The 22,710-nt window shown below is 39.0% G+C and overlaps 2 protein-coding genes across 2 annotated transcripts in view; one reads left to right on the plus strand and one right to left on the minus strand.

Moving 5' to 3' along the window:
• Positions 1–21,561, plus strand: part of TIMP4 (TIMP metallopeptidase inhibitor 4) — a 25,927-nt gene extending 4,366 nt beyond the window's left edge. The window contains exons 2-5 of the mRNA XM_008928428.2: positions 10,549–10,646; positions 16,900–17,014; positions 17,691–17,815; positions 17,955–21,561. Coding sequence (XP_008926676.1) covers positions 10,549–10,646; positions 16,900–17,014; positions 17,691–17,815; positions 17,955–18,152 — 536 coding nt within the window. The 3' untranslated portion in view covers positions 18,153–21,561. The remainder of the gene's footprint in view (positions 1–10,548; positions 10,647–16,899; positions 17,015–17,690; positions 17,816–17,954) is intronic.
• Positions 1–22,710, minus strand: part of SYN2 (synapsin II) — a 180,219-nt gene that overhangs the window by 72,849 nt on the left and 84,660 nt on the right. The window lies entirely within an intron of this gene.

Genomic DNA, 22,710 nt, shown 5'->3' on the forward strand with positions numbered 1-22,710 from the left:
TAAATACATAATATAGCTTCAGAGAATAGTTCTGTAGTTTTGCAGAAGAGTGGCATGTTTCAAAATACGATGGAAACTTTACAGCTGGAGCTTGGTAGCGTTTTCAGCCTGTTAAAATCTCCCAAGATCACTGAGATCAAGCACTGTAAAGATGTGCCCAATGATATATTAAATTTTAATTACATTTAAACATAACAGTAAAAATTTTCTTTAAGTACACCAAAATTAAGTTTTCAAAGTCAGCTCTTCTGGGACAAAATTACAACATCCTATTTCTTTATTACTGAATTTCAAATTAAAACTTTCAGAGCTCAGTGTCCCACAGTTTTGCCTCTCTGCAATATAATACTTGAATAGTACTGGAATTGATTAATTTGTGCATCATTAGTGTGGAAAGTAACTTTGCCTGATGGGAAAAATCAACAAATGGAAAATGTATTGGAAATGTGGATGGTACTTCTTCCAGGTTAGGGAGAAAAGGGGAACAGTGAAATCAAAGCAGTTTTTATGTTTTACTCTTACTTCTTTTGTGTTATATGCACTCACCACACCCCTACTCCCACAGCATTGTGACTGTGCAGGTCTGGTTACTGCACGTGCTGGTTGATGGGCACCTTCAGTGGGGGGTTTGACACAAGGTTATCATCGAGGTCACCAACCTTCACGTGTTTCGGGGTACAGTGTTCATACAGACAGTAACAACCCCACCAAAAACCATGATGCAACAAACCCCAGTCTTCTGTGAAGGTTTCAGCTGAGTCCCATGAAAATGTAGACCTTTGATGCTGTTGCTTGGGGGGTTGGGCAGGACAGCCTGGCTGTGGGAGACCCTGGCAGGACCCGGGGTCACAGGTGACTCTTCCAGACACCCCCCCCGACAGCCCTGGGGTCACAGCTCACGTCTTAGAGTTGTCTACAGCCTTCTGAACTTGGCCATGGCATGGAAAACTGATGGCACCTGGTGTCCAACCTGCATTTATATTATTGTCCTACCAAACAGAGCTCTAGAGTGGAAATCAGTGACCATAATGCATTTCTAGAGTAACCTGTCACTGACTGGAAAAGAATATGCATTTTCTTGTTTCTCAGGGGTCCCCCACAGGAATGGAAGATGAGTTTTTACTCCAAGAATTGTGAATTCAAGGACAGAAGTGCTGTTCTAGTTCTGTCTCAAAGAACAGGCAAAGCACTGCACCTGAGCATGGTTCTTGCAAGGATTATTATGAAAAAAGAAGTGGTGAGACTGCATGAGTGCCATGGAAGGAGCATGCTGTCAGAGCTGTATCTTCAGAGCTTTAATTATATTAACCAATCAATCCTCTTAAAACAAGCTAGAAATTATATTAATCTCAAAACTAATGTTATTCATATTTGGCAGGTTTAATGCACAGGGGCTGATAATATTATGTCCTCAGCAAGGGGCTGAGGGAAGTGGAGTTCCAGTCCTATGTGTCCCATTAGTGCTCAGAAAACAGTGTTGGTAGGTAGGAGTCATTAACAGTCACTCTTCCCTATGCCCACTTTTTTTTTACATGACAAATATTGAGTTCATTAACAAAAATTATTGAGAAATAAACATTTCAACCCATTTTTCATCTATTTTGGCTATCAAAGAAGAAACATAGAGTAATTTTTATTACTTGTTTCTTATATATAATTTTATATAAATTAATAGAATTTTCAAATAAAATTTAAAAAACCCTGGACAATGTGAATCCTAATAAGTTATTTAGTTTAAAGTAGTAAATGCTGATGCATTTAGAGTGAAGAAAAACACCTGCCACCCTGCAAAGGCCCATCACTGGTACAAATGCCTGCGGATTACAATTAAGGCATAATTGCAGTACATATAAATTTCTTGGCTTCATAGCCTGAAACTTCTAAATGCTTTCAAAAATACCATAAACTGACTGCTCTGACTGTGGAGATGCTGTGGAGTTAATCACTACTTACAGCTCCATGTGTTTGTACCTGTCTAGCTGCATGTCCAGTGAAGCACCTCAACATTCCTGTTCCATGAATTGCTGGAGTGCTGCCACGGGAAAAGCAGTGAGTCCTTCCATTTGCAGCTGACATTTAACAAAATGTTAGTGAAACAGCTTCCTAGGACCCAGACTGAATCTCCTGTTTGGGAGCAGAAAGAATAAGACCTGAATAAGACCTACAAGTAACTCTACACCTGCTTGAGGGTTTAGGATAGAAGCAAACACTTATTTCAAAAGTCCTTGGGAAGTTACTTTCTCAGCTCTGAATTAAAGACTTAGCATGCCAATAACATGCAACTCTACGAAATATTTCCCATGGTCTGTAGATGACTGCTCTTCAAAACCCTGCTACTTAAACAGGAAAATGGGGCTCAATCTGGGAAAAATGCAGTCGTCCTCCTTCCCTCTGCTTGGCTTTTCATGGCATTGTTCCCAACAGTTTGAAGTCATAGCGGTGAAACGCAGTGGCATCACAAAACTGAACAACAGTAGAGATTTTTAAGGAGCCAAATCCACTGGATTGACATTCCTGTCAATTTGAACGTAGCTGAAAACTGTAACATAATTTAGTTTTAGAGAAAAAAAGCAGAGCTGGCTATTGAGTAGTAGAATGAAATCTCAGAAGAATTAAGCTGTTTGCCTGATTCAGAACTCAGTAACACCAACTTGTTGCTGAGTGTGTTCTTAATGCAGGATAAGAAAGCTAAGAAATTAAGTTACTTTTATTGAAAAGCATGTGTTGTAGTGCTGGGAAACTAAACCCCATCCTTTCAAAAACAACATTCTACACACACCAGCTGGAAAACAAAATTCAAGCCTAGAAACAAAGACTAAATACTATGAAACAGAGAACATGAAAGACTGTAAAACTCTTAATCCTATTATTCTCCCAACTTTAATCCCTAACTTTCTCATTAAAAAGTATCTCAGCAATGTGGGGTTTCTTCCGCCCGGAGGAAGGGCCAGGCCACTGTGACTGGAAATCCACAATAACATCATGTATGTTGTTCTACAGACTTCAGAACAGAAAGGGAGTGTTATTCTTCAGCTGAAATTAGGCAGATGTTGATTACTAGTCAAATGATGTGGTATTTGAGGCTTGCAAAGTAGAGAGAAATATTTCTGGTAACATGAGCAGCAGCTGTAAAAACAGTGCAGAAAAATAAAACTGACCTTGAACAACATTAGGAAATCATGGTAGTTTTTAGGTAATATTTAAGTTAAAAGAATATCATACATCTGTTAAAAATACACTTACCTCTTCTATTTGAAAGTTTATAAAAACTAGATTTTAAGACCTCACTCTCATAAATGGAATGTATTCTTCTAATTAAAAAAAAAAAAAACAACACCACATAATCTGGTTTAACAAGGAAGCCAAACCCAATCAACTCTTGCCTTCAACACAAGGAATTTTTGCATCCTGAGCCAAAAACACAGAGATCCACAAAATCCTGACCTACCTGAGAGTCCTAATGAGCTTAAATATGGACCTTCTACATTCTGAAAGCCTCAAATGGAAATGCAGTTTGGATGCAGAATAGCACAGATCTGTGTTAATAAAACACTTAAGAGTAACCAAATTCTGCAAAGCATTTACATTGAAATATAATACAGTGCAAATTAACATCCATATCAAATGGTAATAAAAAAATCCTAGGTATCTGTTTAATCAATTTTGAAAATACTCATAGGTTTTTCAAAAATTACAATGGGGTTCTTTTTAGCCCAAGTGACAAACCTTCACTCAAAGGCTTTGGTTTCTCAGTTACAGATATGATTCTTATCTCACCACACTTCTCATGTAACTGGACACACCACTAAGACCAGGCAATACTCATCCATACATGGCTTTCCATAGAATAAAGGGGAAAATTATGCTACTGTTACAGTCACATTCTTCAACAAGCTCTTTGTTTACAGATCCAAAACACTTGTGTCCAAATAGTCCAAAAAGTTCTCCTTTTCTGATTTCTTGTGGTTTCAGAAACTGTGGTTCAGTTAAGTACTGCACTGATGATTTAGTTATCTTACAGGTGGCTATAAGCATTTATTGATGGAATATCAGGAAACTAAAATACAAAGCAGGGAAAAATGAAATTGCCATTATGTCCTAACTAGCAAAACATCTTTTGAACAAAAGATTCCTTGATTTTGGGTCTAGGAGTTGTGGAGGAAGAGTGAATATTGACAATGTAGACTTACAGATAAGAAATCCATCCTGCAAGCCCACAGGAGAAGAATTTTTTCTCAGAATTGGGCCATCTTTGTTGCTGCTCATTCTGTTTGCATCTAGAATTGAACTTAGTACCACAGCTTCAAACATCTGAGTTGAGTTACAGTTGGGAAGTGAAACTACTGTTTGCTGATCTGTCCTGTTGAAAGATAAATTGACAGATGAGCCATTTGCTAAACACATTTGTTCTTTTTTAGCTGTTTAAGGATCATTCAAAGAACATTCAACACTGACTGATTCTCAAAAAAGTACAGGGATTAATGTTAGGTTTCCTTTCCCAAAAGAATCAGAATGGACTAGAATCTCAGTGGATATCCTGAAGTAAACATCCTTCTCTCTACTGAAGTCTGAAACAATTAAAAACTCGTGAAATAATTCACAAATTAACACTGCAAAAGAATTGTTGCAGTCTCCTTGATGTTGTAAAGCATCAAAAGCAAAGAAAGCAAGCAAAAAGAATGAATACTATAAACAATTTTTCACAGGGGATGATGGCAGCCAGCAAATTTTGATTAAAAAACCCAAAACAAAACTAATTGGTGGTAAAGCATTTGGACAGTCATGGCAGAGGTGGTCTCTGGATGACTGGAAGTGTTCCAGTGAATTCATAACTACCAGATTCTGAAAGATCCAAACAAATACGAATTACTTTGCAAAAGTGCAAGTTGCCAGAGTTCAGCTCAGGCTGCTTACTGGAAATAAAGATAAGGATTCACATGCCCCCAAGCTGAAAAGCAAATACCTGAAGCAATAAAAAGTAGTGGAGCTTTTGCAAACGTAGAGTACAAACCTTTTTTATGCAGTACAGATAACCTCAACCCAAAATGTGTAAATGGAGCTCCAGCACTAGCAGAGCCTTTTTTTGGACTCAGAGTAGAGAAAAATGAAAAAAAAAAATACAAGTGGGAACAAGATAAAAAATAATGGCATTTTTATGAGACTGTAGTTGGCAAATCCTTCAGCAAGAACAGAGAAACCAGAATATTTGCAGTTCAGAGACTTGCTTTGAAAAGGCTTTAAACAGTTCAAGTTAAGGACAGCTTACTGATCCATAATATCCTCACGGTACTGGCACATAATAGTGTTACTCATTGCTTTGTTGCATGAAAACACAGCAGCCACGATCCCTGCTCCCAGGGACGTATGGAACACACGCAGAGATTCCCCCAATTTCTTATCATCCCAATGGCTACACTTCCTCCCTTACTGGGGGAATAGTAAGTGAATGCTCAAGTACCTACACACAGAACAGGTACATCCTCTGTATTTCACACGCCTCTCTTGTAGAGATTTCAAATGACTGAGATGGCACTACTGCCAATCATTTGGGAAGCCAACATAGGCAAATCAAATACTGAAACACAAGTGTAAGAAAACCTTAATTCTCCCCAAACTTTCTAAAGTGTCTAAAATAATCTGCTTTAAAAATTCAGTGTGTATGTAGAAGTATATATTGGGTATTAAATGACTTATTTTAATGTCAATCAGTCCATAACTTTTGTCTCCTTTTGGACAAATTGCCTTCTTTTGGAAGCCTTAGTGATACCTATGAGTTTCAAGCAGTTACGATGCTCCTTCTGTATCGCCAGTGCTCCTTTCTTCATTTCATACATATTTTGAGAAATTATAATATTTTCCATATCCATGAATACATAGTACATGAATATTTAAGCAGGTTAATTTGCTTTCTTCATTGGTGAGACTCAAAGCTTTACCATAAGTAAATGTGGCAAGGAAGTGTGAACAACTGAGTCAAATAGATGGCAGAGAAAGGGAGAGTGGTAATGCTGTACACATGGGACAGTTGCTCTAAATTACAGAAGAAGACTCCTACAACTTCTTGTCTATTTTGGGATTTTTTAGGCAATACAAATCAGCGGCCAATAGACCATATTTTACTTTGAATTCTATCCAAAATTTTTATCTATTCTGACTTGTGCAGTACTGCTTTAAGTGGGTTCATTAATTTTTGTCTGTTGTGACAAATTCTGTGCAGATTCCTGTTCTTTTTTGAGGTTGATCATTCATTCTTCTTGCCTGCTGACTCTTTCCCCTCTCTGCAGGAAAGTCTAGTTCCCTATCTGAAGAATAAATTTCTTTGGTCATATCTCTGTACTCATGAAACACAAGTATTCCACATTGTGTTCTCAGGTTCCTTGGCAGCTCTGAGAGCATTTCTTGCCAGTATTCTTCTTCAAGAGACCAAGAGCATTTAAGACTGGACCATAATATAGAGGGTACAGTACCTATGGCCTCTAGATGCAAATGAGGTCAATGAAATAGTGTGACTACACCTTCTCTATGGAGTTTTTCTTGGGCTCTTTGAATTATTTTACCGTAACTTGACTTTAGGTGAATACAGTAGACGAGGCCAGTTCTGCCCACAGGCTTTTAGTTAGTTTGCTTTCTGGTTGTTCACATTTAAATTTTTGGCCAGTGAGAGACGCCTGAGTTAAACTGGAGGCAAATCTGATCTGCCTCCAGACATGGTGGCCAGGTAATGCTGAATACAGGTATTGCACCTGGAGCAGCTATTTTGTGACAAGAAGGAATTAATTACAGTTCCTCCTGGGAATTCAACGTTCCTCTCTGGTCTCACACTGAATCCTCTCCATTAATTCACCTCCCAGACTGAAGATGGGCACTGCTGGAAATCTCATTATCCGATATGTCCCCAGTCTTCTCTTACAGAATACACAGATTTTAGCATTGTATACAACAAGTGACAGGGTGTTAATAAAATTCCTTCTTTTTTTTTAAATCCTACACTAAACACCTGAAGGCAATCCCCTGTCCTTTGCTTGTGAGGATTTGTTAATAGACAACTCTTGGCTGAGTTTTTTCTGGCTGCAACTTAACCTTGTGGCACCACCACCACTGTACTGCAGGCTTTAGGTATTTCCAAGTAGTTTATCCCAATATATACATGATTACTTTAGTTGAGCAAAGTTGCCTGTCTTCAAACACTGGGACTGCAACCAGAAGGTTAAGTAACATAATCTTACCACTTGTTTAAGTACAGTAATACTATATAAAATATTATAATACAGAACATATTATTTCATAATTCTAACTTGTAACAATGAGAGTAATTCTTCAATCAAGAGGTTTCCCTCTGTTACTGCCTTAGAAATAACTCAACAGTCTAAAAAGATACTACTTTTAGGAAACATATGAATTTCAGTGGACAAAGTGCAAGTATTTGCTCTGTTCAGATTCCAGCTCTATCTGTGCCTTGGTATGGGCTCTCCAGTTCTTTGTGTCTTTTCTCTTGAATCATGTTTCCTTGTGTTTGCCTCTGTAGTGGGGTAAAATCAGTCTCGTGGCAGTGAACTTCTTATAAAAAAGCCCTTAGTGTAAGTACTTCCTCATGATCATAGAAATCTCTAACACACAAAGTGATGGTGCCGTTTATTTACGGGTATTAATTAGTGTAGCTTATTTCAGAGGGAAATCACCCAGCTTTAGGAAAGATGCACTTAATATCTTTCTGTTCTTATTATATATAAACAATTTTGGATTGTATAAACCTCAACCCTTTTCTCCTAGCTGTATTAAACACAAATATATCTGATGTTATACCTAGTAAGTTCTGTCTTTTATCCAGTTCAAAATGACCTTTCATGCATGTAGAAATGGCTGGAAGAGGTTTATTATTACTGAGGAAAGAAGGAATAAATATATTCCTAACACACCTGTAACACTGACTGCCCAAGAGCCAAGCTGATTTACTAAACAGAGCACTGGTCTCCTATAACTCACATTAACTCCCTCTCAGTTCGGTTCCCCGCAACAATCAGCAACTACAAAGTAGGCAGAAAAGTTTAAATTTTATCAAAGTTGATTTACAGCATATGAATTCCACGGAAAAGCTACATCCCCCTACTGAAATATCAGGGTGAAGTCTTTTGCAAAACAGTCTGTATTTTCAGTGCAGAACAAATCTGAGGCCGACGGGATTACTGGCATTGGAATATCAAGGCTATGCATATGTGTTCCATATATGCAAATTCCTCATAAGGAACCAATAACTGCCTGACAGATAAAATGATATTATTACACTAAACAACCAGAGGCTGTTCTCGTTCACACAGAGGAGAAGCCAAGACAGCCACGGAATACTTGAAACCATGTCTTGAAAAGAAGTGCAGACTCAGAGGAATCCTGAGTCCTGACCACCCTCTGGACCACGAGTGAGGAGAGGGAGATGGCCAGGCCCAGGAATGCTCCATCAGGAAGTGCTTGTGGTTAAAAACAGAAGCAACCACATGAATCAGAGGTTTCAGGAGACAGCTAGACGACATCGATTGAAAAAAAATATTAATGCACAGAAAAAAAGAAAACCAAGCAGGATTAAAAGGTCCCAAAAGATCTGTGTGAATCTGAATCTGGTTTCAGGAGAACAGAAGAGTAAAATCCAAATAACTAGAAATTTAGACATCCTGTAATAATAAAACTTTCTTACTGTTGAAAAAAAAAATCCAAAGCTCGATTTGGTTCTCCTTTGCCATCTGGAAGCTTTCTCTTAAACAAATGAATGAAACACACACAACACAAAAATACTTTTCATTTTCTTCTACACATCCAGTAAGAGATCTCTTAATGACAACCCCCAGAATGTTGGTTTCAGCTTCTCACAACTCCATGGAGACCCCTGCAGCTACCAGTGATCATCTGTAATGTTCCTCTCAGATGCTAACAAGTAGAATTTAATAAAAATAGGAAAACTACTAATGTTTCAACATCAAACACAAGGGGGAACGTAGTTTTAATTATCCTAAAAATGTTTGCATTGAGTAGGCAGGAAAAGATTTCCTGCATATAAACCATGTTCTGGTACTGGGAAAATAATGGAGCTCAATCCTGTTTTCTCAGGCCTTACCTTCAATATTAAACAGACTCTTTAATGAGAAAACCTTTTTTAAAGCGGTAATGATGGAAAGAAAACAAAACATGATTCTAATTTGTCCTTGCCAGCAGTGTAGTACACACAATCCACAACACTTTTCCTCTGGAATTAGATCAAAGCTCTGAAGACACACTGTTAATTTGTGGGAACACAGCACAGCTGCAGATGATTAAAGAGATGCTGCCACTTACCATGTGAAATGAGGAATTTGCTGTTCAGATTTAAAAGAATTCTTTCCTTCCAATCCATAAGTCTCAAGTGCTCCTTAAAAAGAGTTTAAATGGCTTGGGAGGAGGGATGACTGTGCCAAAAGATAGAGGACCTGAGCTTTGAAGCTGGAGGTATCTGTATCACGTTGGTTATTACATCGACTTTGCTCTGCTAATGAGCGAGGAAATGAGAATTGCCCATGATGAGGTGGGACTGACCTCTGCCTGGCTGGGTTTCCATCTGTGTTTTTTATTCTTTTCCTTTAGATATGATAAATATGAGGTCAGTCTATCAAAGAAACGGTTGGGGGTTTTTTGGAAAAGCATGATTTCGATGTCACAAAAATTTTCCCCTACTCTGGCCTTTGCCAGTATCTGTCCATGCAGGCACAGATTGTTTGTTTTACAAGCCCCTCATCTGCAGAGGAGCTGCAGGAGTCGCCACCCAGAACAGAGCAAAAATAGGATGCTCAATAATTTTGGGGGATAGAAGTCCCCAGAGGTATTTTGGCCATCTACCATATTCTTAGAACCTCGTTATTCACCGTGCCTAATAGTCCTGGCATATTTTAAACATCATACACAAGAGAGATGCCCCAAACAAAGAGAGGAGAACAATCAGTTTCTTCTTTCATTAAATCTCATACTTTCCTTGATTAAAGAACAGGAAATAAAGTGTGTTAAAAGAGGGAGGAATTGATTTATACAGGTTTACACAACTGATGATGTGCTTTGTTAAGCTTCAGAAAAGCAAATAAAAGTCTATTCTTGACCTCTGATTTTATGCATAAAATCAATGCTTTCATTTTGTCTGGCACAGGCTTTCAGTGTTACTTCAAGTCTATTTAATTGATCAACAATTCTTCTGTCATCAACAGAAGTGTCCCTTTCCACACTGATTATAATGATGGGTATTTTGTAACATTCTATGGGATTCAAGTCTTTCAAAGATTTTGATGGACAGTTTTTGTCAAAACTGAGTGGTAACATCGATCAGATTTCCAGATTCATGGGAATTCAGATTTACATCACAGGCAGCCCATTTATTTTTATTTTCAGGAGTTAACTTAAGGTAGTGATCTTATAGTAAGAGCCTTAATTCTAGCTAAAGTGTCAAAACAATGCTAAAATCTATCAAGATAATTTTTGGTTTTGCTTGCAAAATGAGGCACGTGCTTATTTGCATTTAAATCTTTCTCTCTATTACAGTGATTCGAGCAAAAATATCCAGTGAAAAGGTGGTTCCTGCCAGTGATGATCCCCTTGATACCCACAAAATGATCCGGTATGAAATCAAACAAATAAAGGTACATGGAATCACTCTGCTCTTTGAAATTCAATGGTCATAACCTCTCTATGTGACTAGTTTAGCCTAAAATGCTGGAAGCTGAAAAAGACCCAGTTAGACCTGGGTGAACTACACAGAATAAATCAAAGGAGGGTTTAAAAAAAATGCAAAAGAAAAAAGCAGAAGGCTGTTCTGACATTCAGGAGCTGTTTGTCAAATAATGATATTTTGATGACAATTTTATTATTCACAATTGCTTAAAGATGACTTGGAAAGAGTCTGAAAGAGCAAGGCCCTATGTTCACAGTGAATAGGGACATTTGCAGGAACAGTAGTCCTTCCCTCATATTAATATAAACCAAACTCCATTTTTATGAAAGTTGCTAGGGAAGCAAACACCAAGTGGGAGCACCCAAAGACACAATCATTCAGAATCTCACAGGATTTTTCCATTATTTGTTCAGCTCCAACAGGGGGATATATTCATTAATGCACTTGAAGAAGATGCATCTTGGTCCCCTTCAAGTCACTGTTGAACTCTCACTGATGTTAAAATAATCATGATCTACCTGTTTCTGGAATACACAAAAAATAGTCTCTCTAAATTTACGTGTGTAGTGTGCATTAGTGGGGTGGATTGGTTGCTTGGTTGGTTTGTTTTCCAGGCGGTTTCACCTCTCATTTTTCACTGAATATTGTTTTATATTATTTGCACTTTTACATTGGCTGGAACACTTAAGAAAATCCTTATGAATGGCTACATGCTTTTGAAAGAAAATTCAATCATTCAAGCTATATCAGTAGATCCCCTCACAGGATCTACTGAGAAAAATCTATGGTAAATAAGGATGGTTATCACACACAACTTCTGTTAAGGTTTTAAAGCAATTTCAACAAGCCAGTCTTTACATTGCTAAAACAAACTCCAAAGCTCTTCACAATCTGCCACTTTCTGTCTTCTTAAATACTAAGGATATATTCAAATGTTTCTTTACAGAAATAAGCACATAAATACCAGAGGAATTCTCCTTCCCCCCATTAGCACTTTAATGTTCTATTGCTCCTCGGCAATACTTCAGTAATTTTATAGAAATGCAAATCATCTTACGCTTCAGCACAAACAAGAACAACGAGAAGTCTAGTCTGAGTGATTATTTTCAGTCTATAATCCTGTACTTCAGTAATAGTACACTGAAATCTCTGAAATACATTTGTATATCGAAGCTGTTCTGGAGTTTCTCCCTATTTTTCACAAGTGGAGGCCTATTCAAAACTCAGCATCAGTTAGAGATGTTTAATTCCAGTCAGCTTCAGAAGGCAAGTCAACTAGGACTGGACAAACCAGAGAGATCTATTTTCTAATAAAAGATGCCCTACATTATTACATGAAACATTAGACTAACAAATGGGTCTGAATTGTCGCACCCTTCAAATTCTTTCCTCTGGCCAGAGGAGTTCAGAGGAGGCAGGAGCCGAGCCTTCCCTGGCACTCAGCTGCCTTGGGACCCAGGTCCCTGCTTCAGGCACTGACCAGCCTAAATGGAAGGATTTTGCTTTGAAATCTCCACCCCACAGAGTGTGAAAGCACACAGGAGCTCTGTGACCTGCCCATCCTCTGTGGAACTGAAAAAAGCCCAACTGTGCCTGATAAATCCCACAGCAGAGACAAAGAGTGAGGCAACCTGTTATGTTCTAGGCATGTAATTCAGAGTTGGTGTGTGGGCAAAAATTGCACATGACTGAGCCTACTGAAAAATTACTGAGAAATACATTTAAATTAACAGAAGTTTAACAGAAAATTGTTTACACTGTAAAGCACTCACCACGTCACAAAAGTAAAAAGAGTGAGGAATTTTAAATAGCTTGTGCCTGTAAACATTTGGTAAATGTAAAATAATCAATAAAAAAAAATATAATGGTGTACAAAGTCAGCCAGATTTGGCCATCTCCATGGAATGGGACAGCTCACAGCCTGACTAGTAACGGCAGAGAAATAGCTGGGCAGAGATCCTCAGATGGAGCCTCGTGGCTCGGTGGCCACACTCCTGGGTAACTGAGAACTTGCTGGCTACAGCAATTAACTTGATCACACCATTTCTCACCTCAGGTGATAACATTTAAAAGAATCTAAATCAACAGTGCACATCAAAGGGTTGAATATTCTCTGTTCACTGTTACAGTCTTTCTTCTCTGAGTGCTCCAGAGCCCCAAGGACAAACTGCAGGGCCCTTGGAATGGCCAGTGGCACTGCCCACGGGCTTGGGGCTAATCCTGTGCAGGAACACGTGCAGGATGGGGGACAGGCTAAGAATTTGTTTATATAGCACAGAAAGGAAGAACAGACTCTCTAGTCATCTCTTTTGAGCTAAAAGATGCATTGAACTAAAATACGATTATCAACTCCGTGTGAGTTTTGGTGAATACTTTTTAGGCTACTCACATATTCACACTTCCCTCATCAGTTCTTCTCCCCTCTTGGAAAAGGAACACAGAATCTGTGAAGGTTACATATTACTGCAACTGAAAATTCAGCAAAATGGTGCTGTTTCTCTGCTCTGGGCTCTCTGGGCTGTTTGACATGTAACAGTAGTGTGGCTTGCTTATGGTAATCCTGTTACAAAAATTATATTCCTGTTATTTTAAATCCCGTGCATTAAGCTTCACATGAAAACACTGCTATTTTAGTCAGAAATATTAAACATTCTTTTGATATTAATTTCTAGAAATAATAACAAGGGCATTTATTGATTTTATAGAGATGGGTTGGCATATCAAGAAGCCATAAATTTTTTCAATTGCTGTTCTTATTTACAGCATTATACTAAAGAGAGGAGATAATATGTGATTTATATGCAATTGAATATGTGTCTATATAATATTATCGTGACTGACTTGGTCATCACACTTGCCCCAAGGAGCAAGCTACACATTAAAACAGTGCCATGACTAGACACATGAAATCAACAGTTTTTACCAAATTAAACAAGTATAAACAAAATTGCTAACTATTTTTCACGAGGTGCATGGATGGAAACCCTCTGAGAGAACCAGACTGCTTTTCCAAGGGGTGGGGTCACTCCCAGTGGGAATATGAGGAGATATTCAAGCTAAACATGAAGGTATCTACACTTTACAGTGACACCTGCAGTTTTAAAACTAGATATTAATCACTATATAAAGCTAAGAAAATAAGCCATGATATAGTTGAAAAACCTTAGAGAAGAAAGAAGATAGAAGAATGTAATTACTAGAACAGAAACATGCCTGAGACACTGGGAGTAGTACAGATGGTTTTTTAAAAAGGAGTATTTTAAAATTTTAAAGCCCTGGCCGTGTGCTGGTCTTGGTTACACCCATCAGGAAGACAAGGACAGTGTAAAGATAGATGTTAGCACCAGGCTCACACCTCTCTGTTCCCCCAGTTCCTCATCCTGTTTTCCTACCTCAATGAAGACCTATCAGGAGCCCAAATGTGCACAGTGGAAATCAAACCACAGAGAAATATGCAAGCTTTCAGGAGATGAGAGAGAATATGATTGAGATCAAATACAATTGACTGAGTTAAGCAGAAGACTATAATCTTAATAAATGCTTTAACAAATATATAGGTCAAAACCTAAGATAAGTCAGACTGCAACTTCTAAAAAACCACCCCAACCAAGCAACCAAAAAACCTGCAACAAAACAAACATCAATCTCATTTAAATATTAACTAGACCTCTATTATATTTTGCTCTGTTTTTTGGGGGGGTTTAAAAAATAAATCAATTTGTGTTGCCTGCATAATGCCTCTTAAGTTATTTGAGATCAAGGGATGAATTTCTGTGCTGGGCTGCCCCACCAGACTACTTTTACTCTAATAAAATTAGGCACATTTTCCTCATCATTACAGAGGGTTTTTGTGATTTTCTCTGCTGCTCTGTACAGGATACCAGTTTGTTTTGTGTTTTGCTTTGGTTCAGTCTGTTTGGTTTTTTTTACTTAAGTGTTTCAAATCACATTTAATATTTTTGGACCCGAAGCCTGGTGACAACATTGGCTCTTTTCCTTCCATAAATAAGGCTTCAGAAAAACCAACATATTACAGCGTGTTTTCTAGTGCCCCGTGCTATTTAAATCTCCTGGGAAAACTTGAGTAAAACACAAACACATTTTCCAGTGACACCAGCTGCAACTGGGAGAGCTGCCCTGGGGAGCTGTGAGTCCTGCCATTGTCCCCAGCTGTCACCACATGCCATGATGTCACCCCAGGCCACTGGTTTTGGTGATGTCACGGAGGGTGATGACAGGCTGACCCTTCTGAGGCTGAGCCTTCTCATGTTGGGGCACAGCGAAACTTGTTTGGATCTTTTAATGGCTTATTTTAAAGATTTCTTTTGCAGTTGAAAACGCTGATTGAGGAGCAGCCACTCTGAAAACTGCTTTTATCCTGATCTATCCATTTTGTTCCTGTAAAACCTAAGAGCTGGATCCCATTTTCCAACAGTTATTTGAGAAGGTCCCACCGATCAGAACTCTGGATATGGAAAACCAGCTTGCTTTAGTGACCAAATAGAAGAACAATACTAAGTTCCTCAGCATGTTTAATGTCCCAGGAGATACCCACCATTACACTGATGAAGAGAAAATTTCCCATATTAATATACTGAGAAACATTTGCATCTTATGATGCTGCAGCACCAAGGTTGAGATGATTGATGTCTCTGCATTGCTCCTTAAATGGAATATGACAGTAGAATATAAATGGAAGGGAAAGCTTTAATAATCCATTAAAAATACTGATGTCGTGGTTTGAATCTTGTTTTCCCCCAGAGGCTAAGAAAAGTGGTAGACCCCAAGGGGTGGAAACCCCTGGAAGTTTTGAAGTTCTGCCCAATGGGCGCTCCTGCAAAAATGTCAACATCCCACAAGCTCACCGGAAGAGATGAGTTGTAGTTTTGGTTGTTGTAGGAGAGGTGGCCATGTTGTGAGCCACGAGGAAGGGGCTCTGAGCCCCTTGGGCCCTCTGGGCCCTCCCAGCCCCCAGCGGGGGACCTGCGGGGACCTGGAACAGCATAAAGCTGGGCTAGGTGCCTGTAGTTATGCCGGGAGATGTTTTCTCCATGGGCGCAGAGCAGCAGCCGGCACTGACCAGAGAAACGGTGGCAGAGAGCCAGAGATAAGACCTGAACTGAAGGAGCAGCAGAAGCAACATGCAGCACCAGAGAAAGGACTCCTGGAAGGAGAGCCGGGAAAAAGAGAACCAGCAGCCTGAGAGACAGAGTTCTGGGGGTAAGACTGTACCAGCCCCCCAAAACTCCTTTGAGATCCCTCTGAGGAAAGAGAGAGATGGACTCCTATTAAGGAGAAGAGTTTTAGACATGCAGCACCGGAGAGAGAGAGGAGTTAAGAAGCTCAAAAGACATCCCGGAGCTGGACCGGGACGGCCAGATGGAATGCGGGGGGAGTTGACCTTGGCTCCCCACCCTTGCACTGCTGCCACGGTGGCAGCCTGAGAGACAGGGCACAGAGGCCCTGCAAGAGATACCAGACCGTCATGAAGACCCCCCCTGTGTCTCGTGATATGACGTGGTGATACGACCTTGTCTGGGGTTACGAAGCCCACGGAAGACCCCTTTGCCTGCGTCAAGGGGGCCGAGGGAGCTTGAATACCTCCCTCGTGAGTGCTGGCAGAAAGCCAGCTATCAGCTGCTGCATGTGGAGAAGACAGACAGAACCTGCTGCATTAGAAGATCCTGCTGCTTAAGGACTGAAAGGGATCTGTCCTTTCCCTCCTGGACTTTTTATTTGGAGGGGAGAAGAGATCTGATCCACTGTAAATACTATATGTCATGGTAGAGATAGTTGTGATCGTGTGTATAATGTGTTATAGTATTTATTTGTACAGTCATTGTAATATATTCCCTTTCCCCCACTTTGAGTCTGGTGTGTTTTGTCTGGAAAAGCCCATCTCACATTAGGTTGAGATGTGGGAGGGGGAATGGAGCTAGGGGATTGGATTTTGGGGCTATCTCAAACCATGACAACTGAAAAAGCACATTTTAAAACCTATAATTTAAAAAATGAAGAACTACCTAATTTCCTTCTAAAACTCTTGGAAATGTTTTATTCAGTGAACTGAAAGGGTCTAATTGTTGGTGTTTTCTCATAGAATTTTGGACTTTGGAGCCTTCCTTAAAGAGACTCACCATCTATTTCTTTCAGCTGCTGTTTGCAACTGTTTTTTCATGGTTTTTCCCCACGACTGACTTTCTGTTTCTATTAATTTTCAGATGTTTAAAGGATTTGAAAAGCTCAAGGATGTCCAGTATGTCTACACCCCTTTTGATTCGTCACTCTGTGGAGTGAAATTAGAAGCCAACAACAAAAAACAGTATCTTCTGACAGGTAAAATATGGGGCCCTTCCATCTCAGCCTATTCTGTGACAACTAATGTACCTGTAAAACCAGAAGTAACTGCTTAGATTGAATTTGCTAAAACATGCCAGCCCTTGTTAAAAAGGAATGTATGTATGTACTAAACACAAATACAATGAGATGTACAAATTGCGTTAAGCTGTAGTTATAGTGTGATCTTCCATGTTTTCCATCCTTCATCCAACAATCTTAAAGTAGTTCCAAAGGAAGCGAAGGTCAGTAATAATTAGTAAATAGAAATTACTATGCCATTATTATTTGATTAAAACCAACAGTACTGATTTCCCCAGGAATGCACACACGCATAATGAGACAACACATGCTATGCCTGTGCAGATCTGGCGTACTAAGGAACTACAGATTTTTCTGTAGAGTCCTAAAATCTTGTTTAACATTTGCATCCGTCTCTTGCTGGTAGATTATTGGTATCTTTTGAAAAATATCCTTCTTAAATCTTTTACGTTTACACAGCACGCAGTCAGAAGAATATTCTCTCTGTTATGATTAAATTAATTTTTAAAAAATGTTAAGTATGACTAACCTGGTGCAATTAGTAAAGAACTTGAGGTATTCTTACACTTCTGTTTTAGTATTTAGAAAACACTTTTAATTGTTTGGCTTATATTTTGTGTTTTCCACGCTGCAGGCCAAATTTTAAGCGATGGCAAAGTCCTCATCCATTTGTGCAACTACATTGAACCCTGGGATGATTTATCCTTGTCTCAAAAGAAGAGTCTGAATCAGAGATATCAAATGGGCTGTGGCTGCAAGGTGAGTACAGAACAAAACAGTGCCTGTGGTGGAGCCACCTGACAGGCACCAGCAGCTTGCAGTGGTGGGAACTGTTCTCTTATAAACAGCATTTTAAGGAAAGCTGCCAGGTGCTAAAGCAGTGCACTGTTTCCCACAGATAACCACCTGCTACATGGTGCCCTGCTCCATCACTGCCCCCAACGAGTGCCTCTGGACAGACTGGCTGATCGAGAGGAAGCTCTACGGGCACCAAGCCAAGCACTACGCCTGCATCAAGAGGAGTGATGGCACCTGCAGCTGGTACCGAGGTGGGCCCCCCCCCGAGAAAGAGTTCATTGATATCAGCGAACCTTAAAACCAGCACTTCCTAAAAAGCCTTGGAGTCTCATTCCATCCACCACTGCCCGCTCCCAGCTTTGAACTGCCATCGTCTAATGTATCTGTTGCTTAGAAACACAAATTGTCCTGTACAGTAAAGTCCCAGTCTGTGGGACTGGCACTGGCGTAAGACAAGGGACAAACCTCCTGGGGGTACCTACTCTGTGCTGTTATGCTTTGCACAGAGGCTTGAGCTGAGAAAGCTCCTCTGTGTCCTCCAAGGAATAACAGGTTCCCTTTGCCAATATGAATGTACAAAAACAAAAGAGTTGCCAGAATTTGTACCCCGTTTGATAACCTACAGATTGAGAGCACCCCGTGTTGTATTCCAAATCTTTCCAATGAACTACGGAATGTTTTATAGAACTATTTTTTTTCTGTATGAAAGTCTTTGATGCAAAAGAATTATTGTACAGTGTATATGTAAAGTATTATAACAATGTGCTATTAAAAAAAAGAGTCACAAATATTTCCTTACCTGTTGAAACAAGTTGAACACTTCTGGGATTAAAACAATCTGTGCTCCACATTTTGTATATTCCTTATGTCACAGCTTTCTTTATCTATGGAGTTGTAACATTCAGTGATAACTAAGCTAAGAAACAGCCTTGATATACAAAAGCCTCTTCCCAACTCAGCATTCCTATGGACTAGCCACACCTTGCTGAAACAAAAGCCAGATCTTCTAATGCTTCAGCATTTCACGGAACCAACACAAATGATGATAGGCTGAAACTGCTCATATTTACAGAAAACTTGTCCACCCTCAGGGCAGCTGCAGCACTTGCTAATGCCTCTCTCAATATGTGACCAGGTCATTGTATTCCAGCACTGTTAAAAGCCTTGGCTTTAGAAACTCATGTGAAAACATATGCAATAGATACTGCACTTACACAGCAAGTGATTTCTGAAAGCTCTTGAATATTTGATCATATTTAATGATTTTTCATTCATGAATACCTATTGTAGTCTGTCACAGTGAATTTGGCTGCTCGTGAACTTGTACTAGAGAAGCGTTACGACACATTTTGCCTTTTATTTTTTTAATGCCTTAACTTTTCTAAATTTATTCCTGTAGCTAGTAGCTAATCTCACACATATCTAAGTTTACAAAAGTAATTAAATTCACAGCGGTGAAACTTCAGAAACTATTTCAGTAAATGCCAAAGTTCAGACACTTGTCCAGCTCCTTGTGTCCCAGAAACTGGGGCAGAACCCTCAGGCAGGGTGGGAATCTCTAATAGCTGCCATCTCTGATGTATTTTACTCTCCCCAATTTTCTATATTGGATTTCTTTCACTTCATTCCAATTTTGTCTAGAATTACTCTTGAGTGTTCCTTACATGAGACTTTAGAACACAGGCAGAGATTTAGACAGTTCTGCTCTCATTTGGTTGGATCAGGTCTATTTAAAGGGTTAACATCCTTTACTGGCTCCTGTTAACCCCAGGGTGACATTCCCAGCCTGGGGGCTCAGTCAGAGCCACCACATTATTGCTCAAGGGTTTTCCAAATAGTTCCTCAAATCTGTTTGCTGTAGACTCCTAATAAAACCACTGGGACTTGAACTTGCAAATAATATGTGCACATCTTTAAGTGCACAGACATCTCTCATGCCATTCAATTCAAGGAGGTAGTAGTTTGGCCATGAAATTCAGCAAGTCCCATGCAACATAGAACACACTAAGGTATGATGCACTGGATAAATAACAGAGACCTGAAAGAAACCTCACTGCACAAATTATTTTTGTGACCTACTTTCACCTTTTTAATGTTTATTTTGACTATTGCACAAATGCATATTAAAAGGATAGGTTTCAAAACGCTCTTCTAAGAATAAATATTGTTGTTTTCTTTTTCTGGGGCTAAATTTATACATTTCCAATGAAATGCAAATGGTGCAAGGCCAACAGGAAGGCATGTCATTGTTTCTTTCAGGAATATATGTCCTATAATATATAAAAGTCAATGTTTCACTTTTTATGCACTGTGAATCAGTTTTGTTATTTTAATTTACAATCCTAAATTAAAACACCATGTTTTTATAAAGACAAAACTAAAATTACCAAACACTATTCATTTGGACCATAGATTTACTATGGCTACTTATATAAATGAAATAAAAATAATAAAACGGCTTCACTTCTTCCAAAAAGAATTGATATTGCAGTGAAAATATTGGCAGTGCTGTGCATTTATATTACTAATTTAAAGAAAGACTTAAAGCCAGGCCTTATTTCCTCATGTCAAATCAGAACAATTCCTAGAGAAGCCCATGAGAGCTTAATAACCAACCACACAGTGTCTTAGTCAAGCACAGGGCTGATTATTATTCAATACACATCTAGTGTAGCATTTGTTTCCAAATCCATTTTGATGTGATGCTGTCTTTTGGACAGCACTCTGCAGCAAACAGATATTTTCTGCTTTTTAACTCACCATAGTTCTGTTTCTCTTTCAGTTTTAGAGTAACTAAACCTTAAACTCAACTCACCCGATACAGATTGTCTTCTTTGTGTGCCTTGTACAAGTAAAGGTTTTCTTTTATATTTATGAACAGACTGTAATACAAATTGTATGCCATAATTAGTTTTAAACACATTTTATATTTGTCCTGCCATAAAATATCCCACATGACGTGTTTCACAGTTAGTGGCTGTCGACTTTGATTTCTGACTGAGCATAAAACTGAACAAACTCACCACGACGGGTGGCACAAAGATTATTTTTCTCCCTTGTGTCAATAAATATGGCAAGCAAAGCTTTACAAAAACCCCTCTCAGAACGAGTTTTTATTTTCCCTGAGATTCAGCACTGAGAAAGATTATGAAAAGGCTTGACTATGATGTGGCATCATCAATATGTTATTTTCCTATCAAGGTTTTTACTGTAGTGGCATTGATATATTATCCAAGGCGGATTATTTTTACAACACTTTATTTTTACTTCTTGAAAACGTATGTGTTTATATGAAAGGTTAGAGCAGGAATATAGCCTGGCACAACACTTGATTCTAATTTGAAAATGACTCACACAACTTATGATAAGATTAAGGAATAGAAGAGAGAAGGGAGATTGTACAGATCAATGGGGAAGAAACACCACCTTGAATATTGCTGGCTTTTTCTCAATGTTGCAGTTAAGTTTTAATTAAATTGTTCAACAATTCTGTTGAAAAAGCCATGTTGTCTTTTTTTTCATGACAGAGAACATAAGAGGTGGGAATATAGTGAAATAAAGGGAACTAATTACTGAGGGAAAGGCTGTAGATATGACTCAACTACCAATGAGTTCAAAAGCCTTACAGCGTTTTGTATAATCAGTCTGGGATGAATGTTTCTGTTTCAAAAAGTGTTTCATTAAAGCAGCTCCATTTTTACACAAAAGAATGGCATCTTTGTTTATTTACCTTTTTTTGCCAGCTAAAGACTCAGCACAAACCATCAGCAGAGTGTGAAAGAAGCAGAGGAAAGCCCAACACAGGCACACCTCTGGCACGCTCAGCTGAGCCCTCCATTCCCAGAGACCTGAGGCTTTCTCCTGCTCCCCCATCGCCCCTGGGCTGGTTTGCACTGCAGGGGAGGGAGAGCTCCCCAAGGTTTCCCCTTAAGGAATAAGACAGGAAGGAGCAAACACAAGAGGAACTACAGAAAAAATATTTTAAACCGTAATTTCCAAATTCTGTATAAGCAAATGAGGCCAGCTGTTATTAAAGGGTTCAAAAAAATGAAACAAAAAATAAATAGCATGATATGTTTTCAGTTCAGCAACAGAAGACTGGTATCCAGACCATCTTAGAACCCATTCTAGAAATCTGAACACAGTGTTATCTTGTACCATGTTGCCTGATTATTTCCCAAGCCACAGAGTTCCAAATCCTTTCTTCAGAATGGATAAAACCAAAGAAATGAGCCCCATCAGAGTCAGTTATTGCAGCACTTGTAAGCCACATATGGCGATGCGATACCCAAACGTGTTAATTTTCTCTAGATTAACATTCATTACATAAAATATGTAAAGAAGATTACTCAGCTGTGGAGAACAACATTCAAAAGTTCAAACAAAAGGCAAATAACTTAGCAGCTTAGACTTTAATGAGCATATAGGAGAACAAAGGGGGGGAACCACTGACACAGTTGTTATACTCCACAGCAAAATATGCCATATAAACTTATAAATCTAAAACATTAATTCTTGCCCCAAAATTATAGGATATGCTCTTTGTTTCTATGTACTGCAATTTAGTAATGCATTCAAAAGACCTGCTTTTTCAATAAAATCATAGACTATCTCCAGTTAAGGGTCATGGAGTCCCACAGGACTGCCTACAACTAAACCATACACCCAAGAGCACCATCCAGATGCTCCTTGAATTCTGACAGGCTTGGTGAGATGCCATGGCCAGTTCCCTGGGGGGCCTGAGTAGACGATAAAATAACAAAGAAAGAACAATAAACTGCAAGCAGGAAATGACAAACCAGATAAGAATATCTTAGATATTCTTAGGAAAACAGATCTAAAAACTTATCACTATT

The sequence above is a fragment of the Manacus vitellinus genome, unplaced genomic scaffold (assembly GCF_001715985.3).
Source record: "Manacus vitellinus isolate BGI_N305 unplaced genomic scaffold, ASM171598v3 scaffold_91_pilon, whole genome shotgun sequence".
Lineage (NCBI taxonomy): Eukaryota > Metazoa > Chordata > Aves > Passeriformes > Pipridae > Manacus > Manacus vitellinus.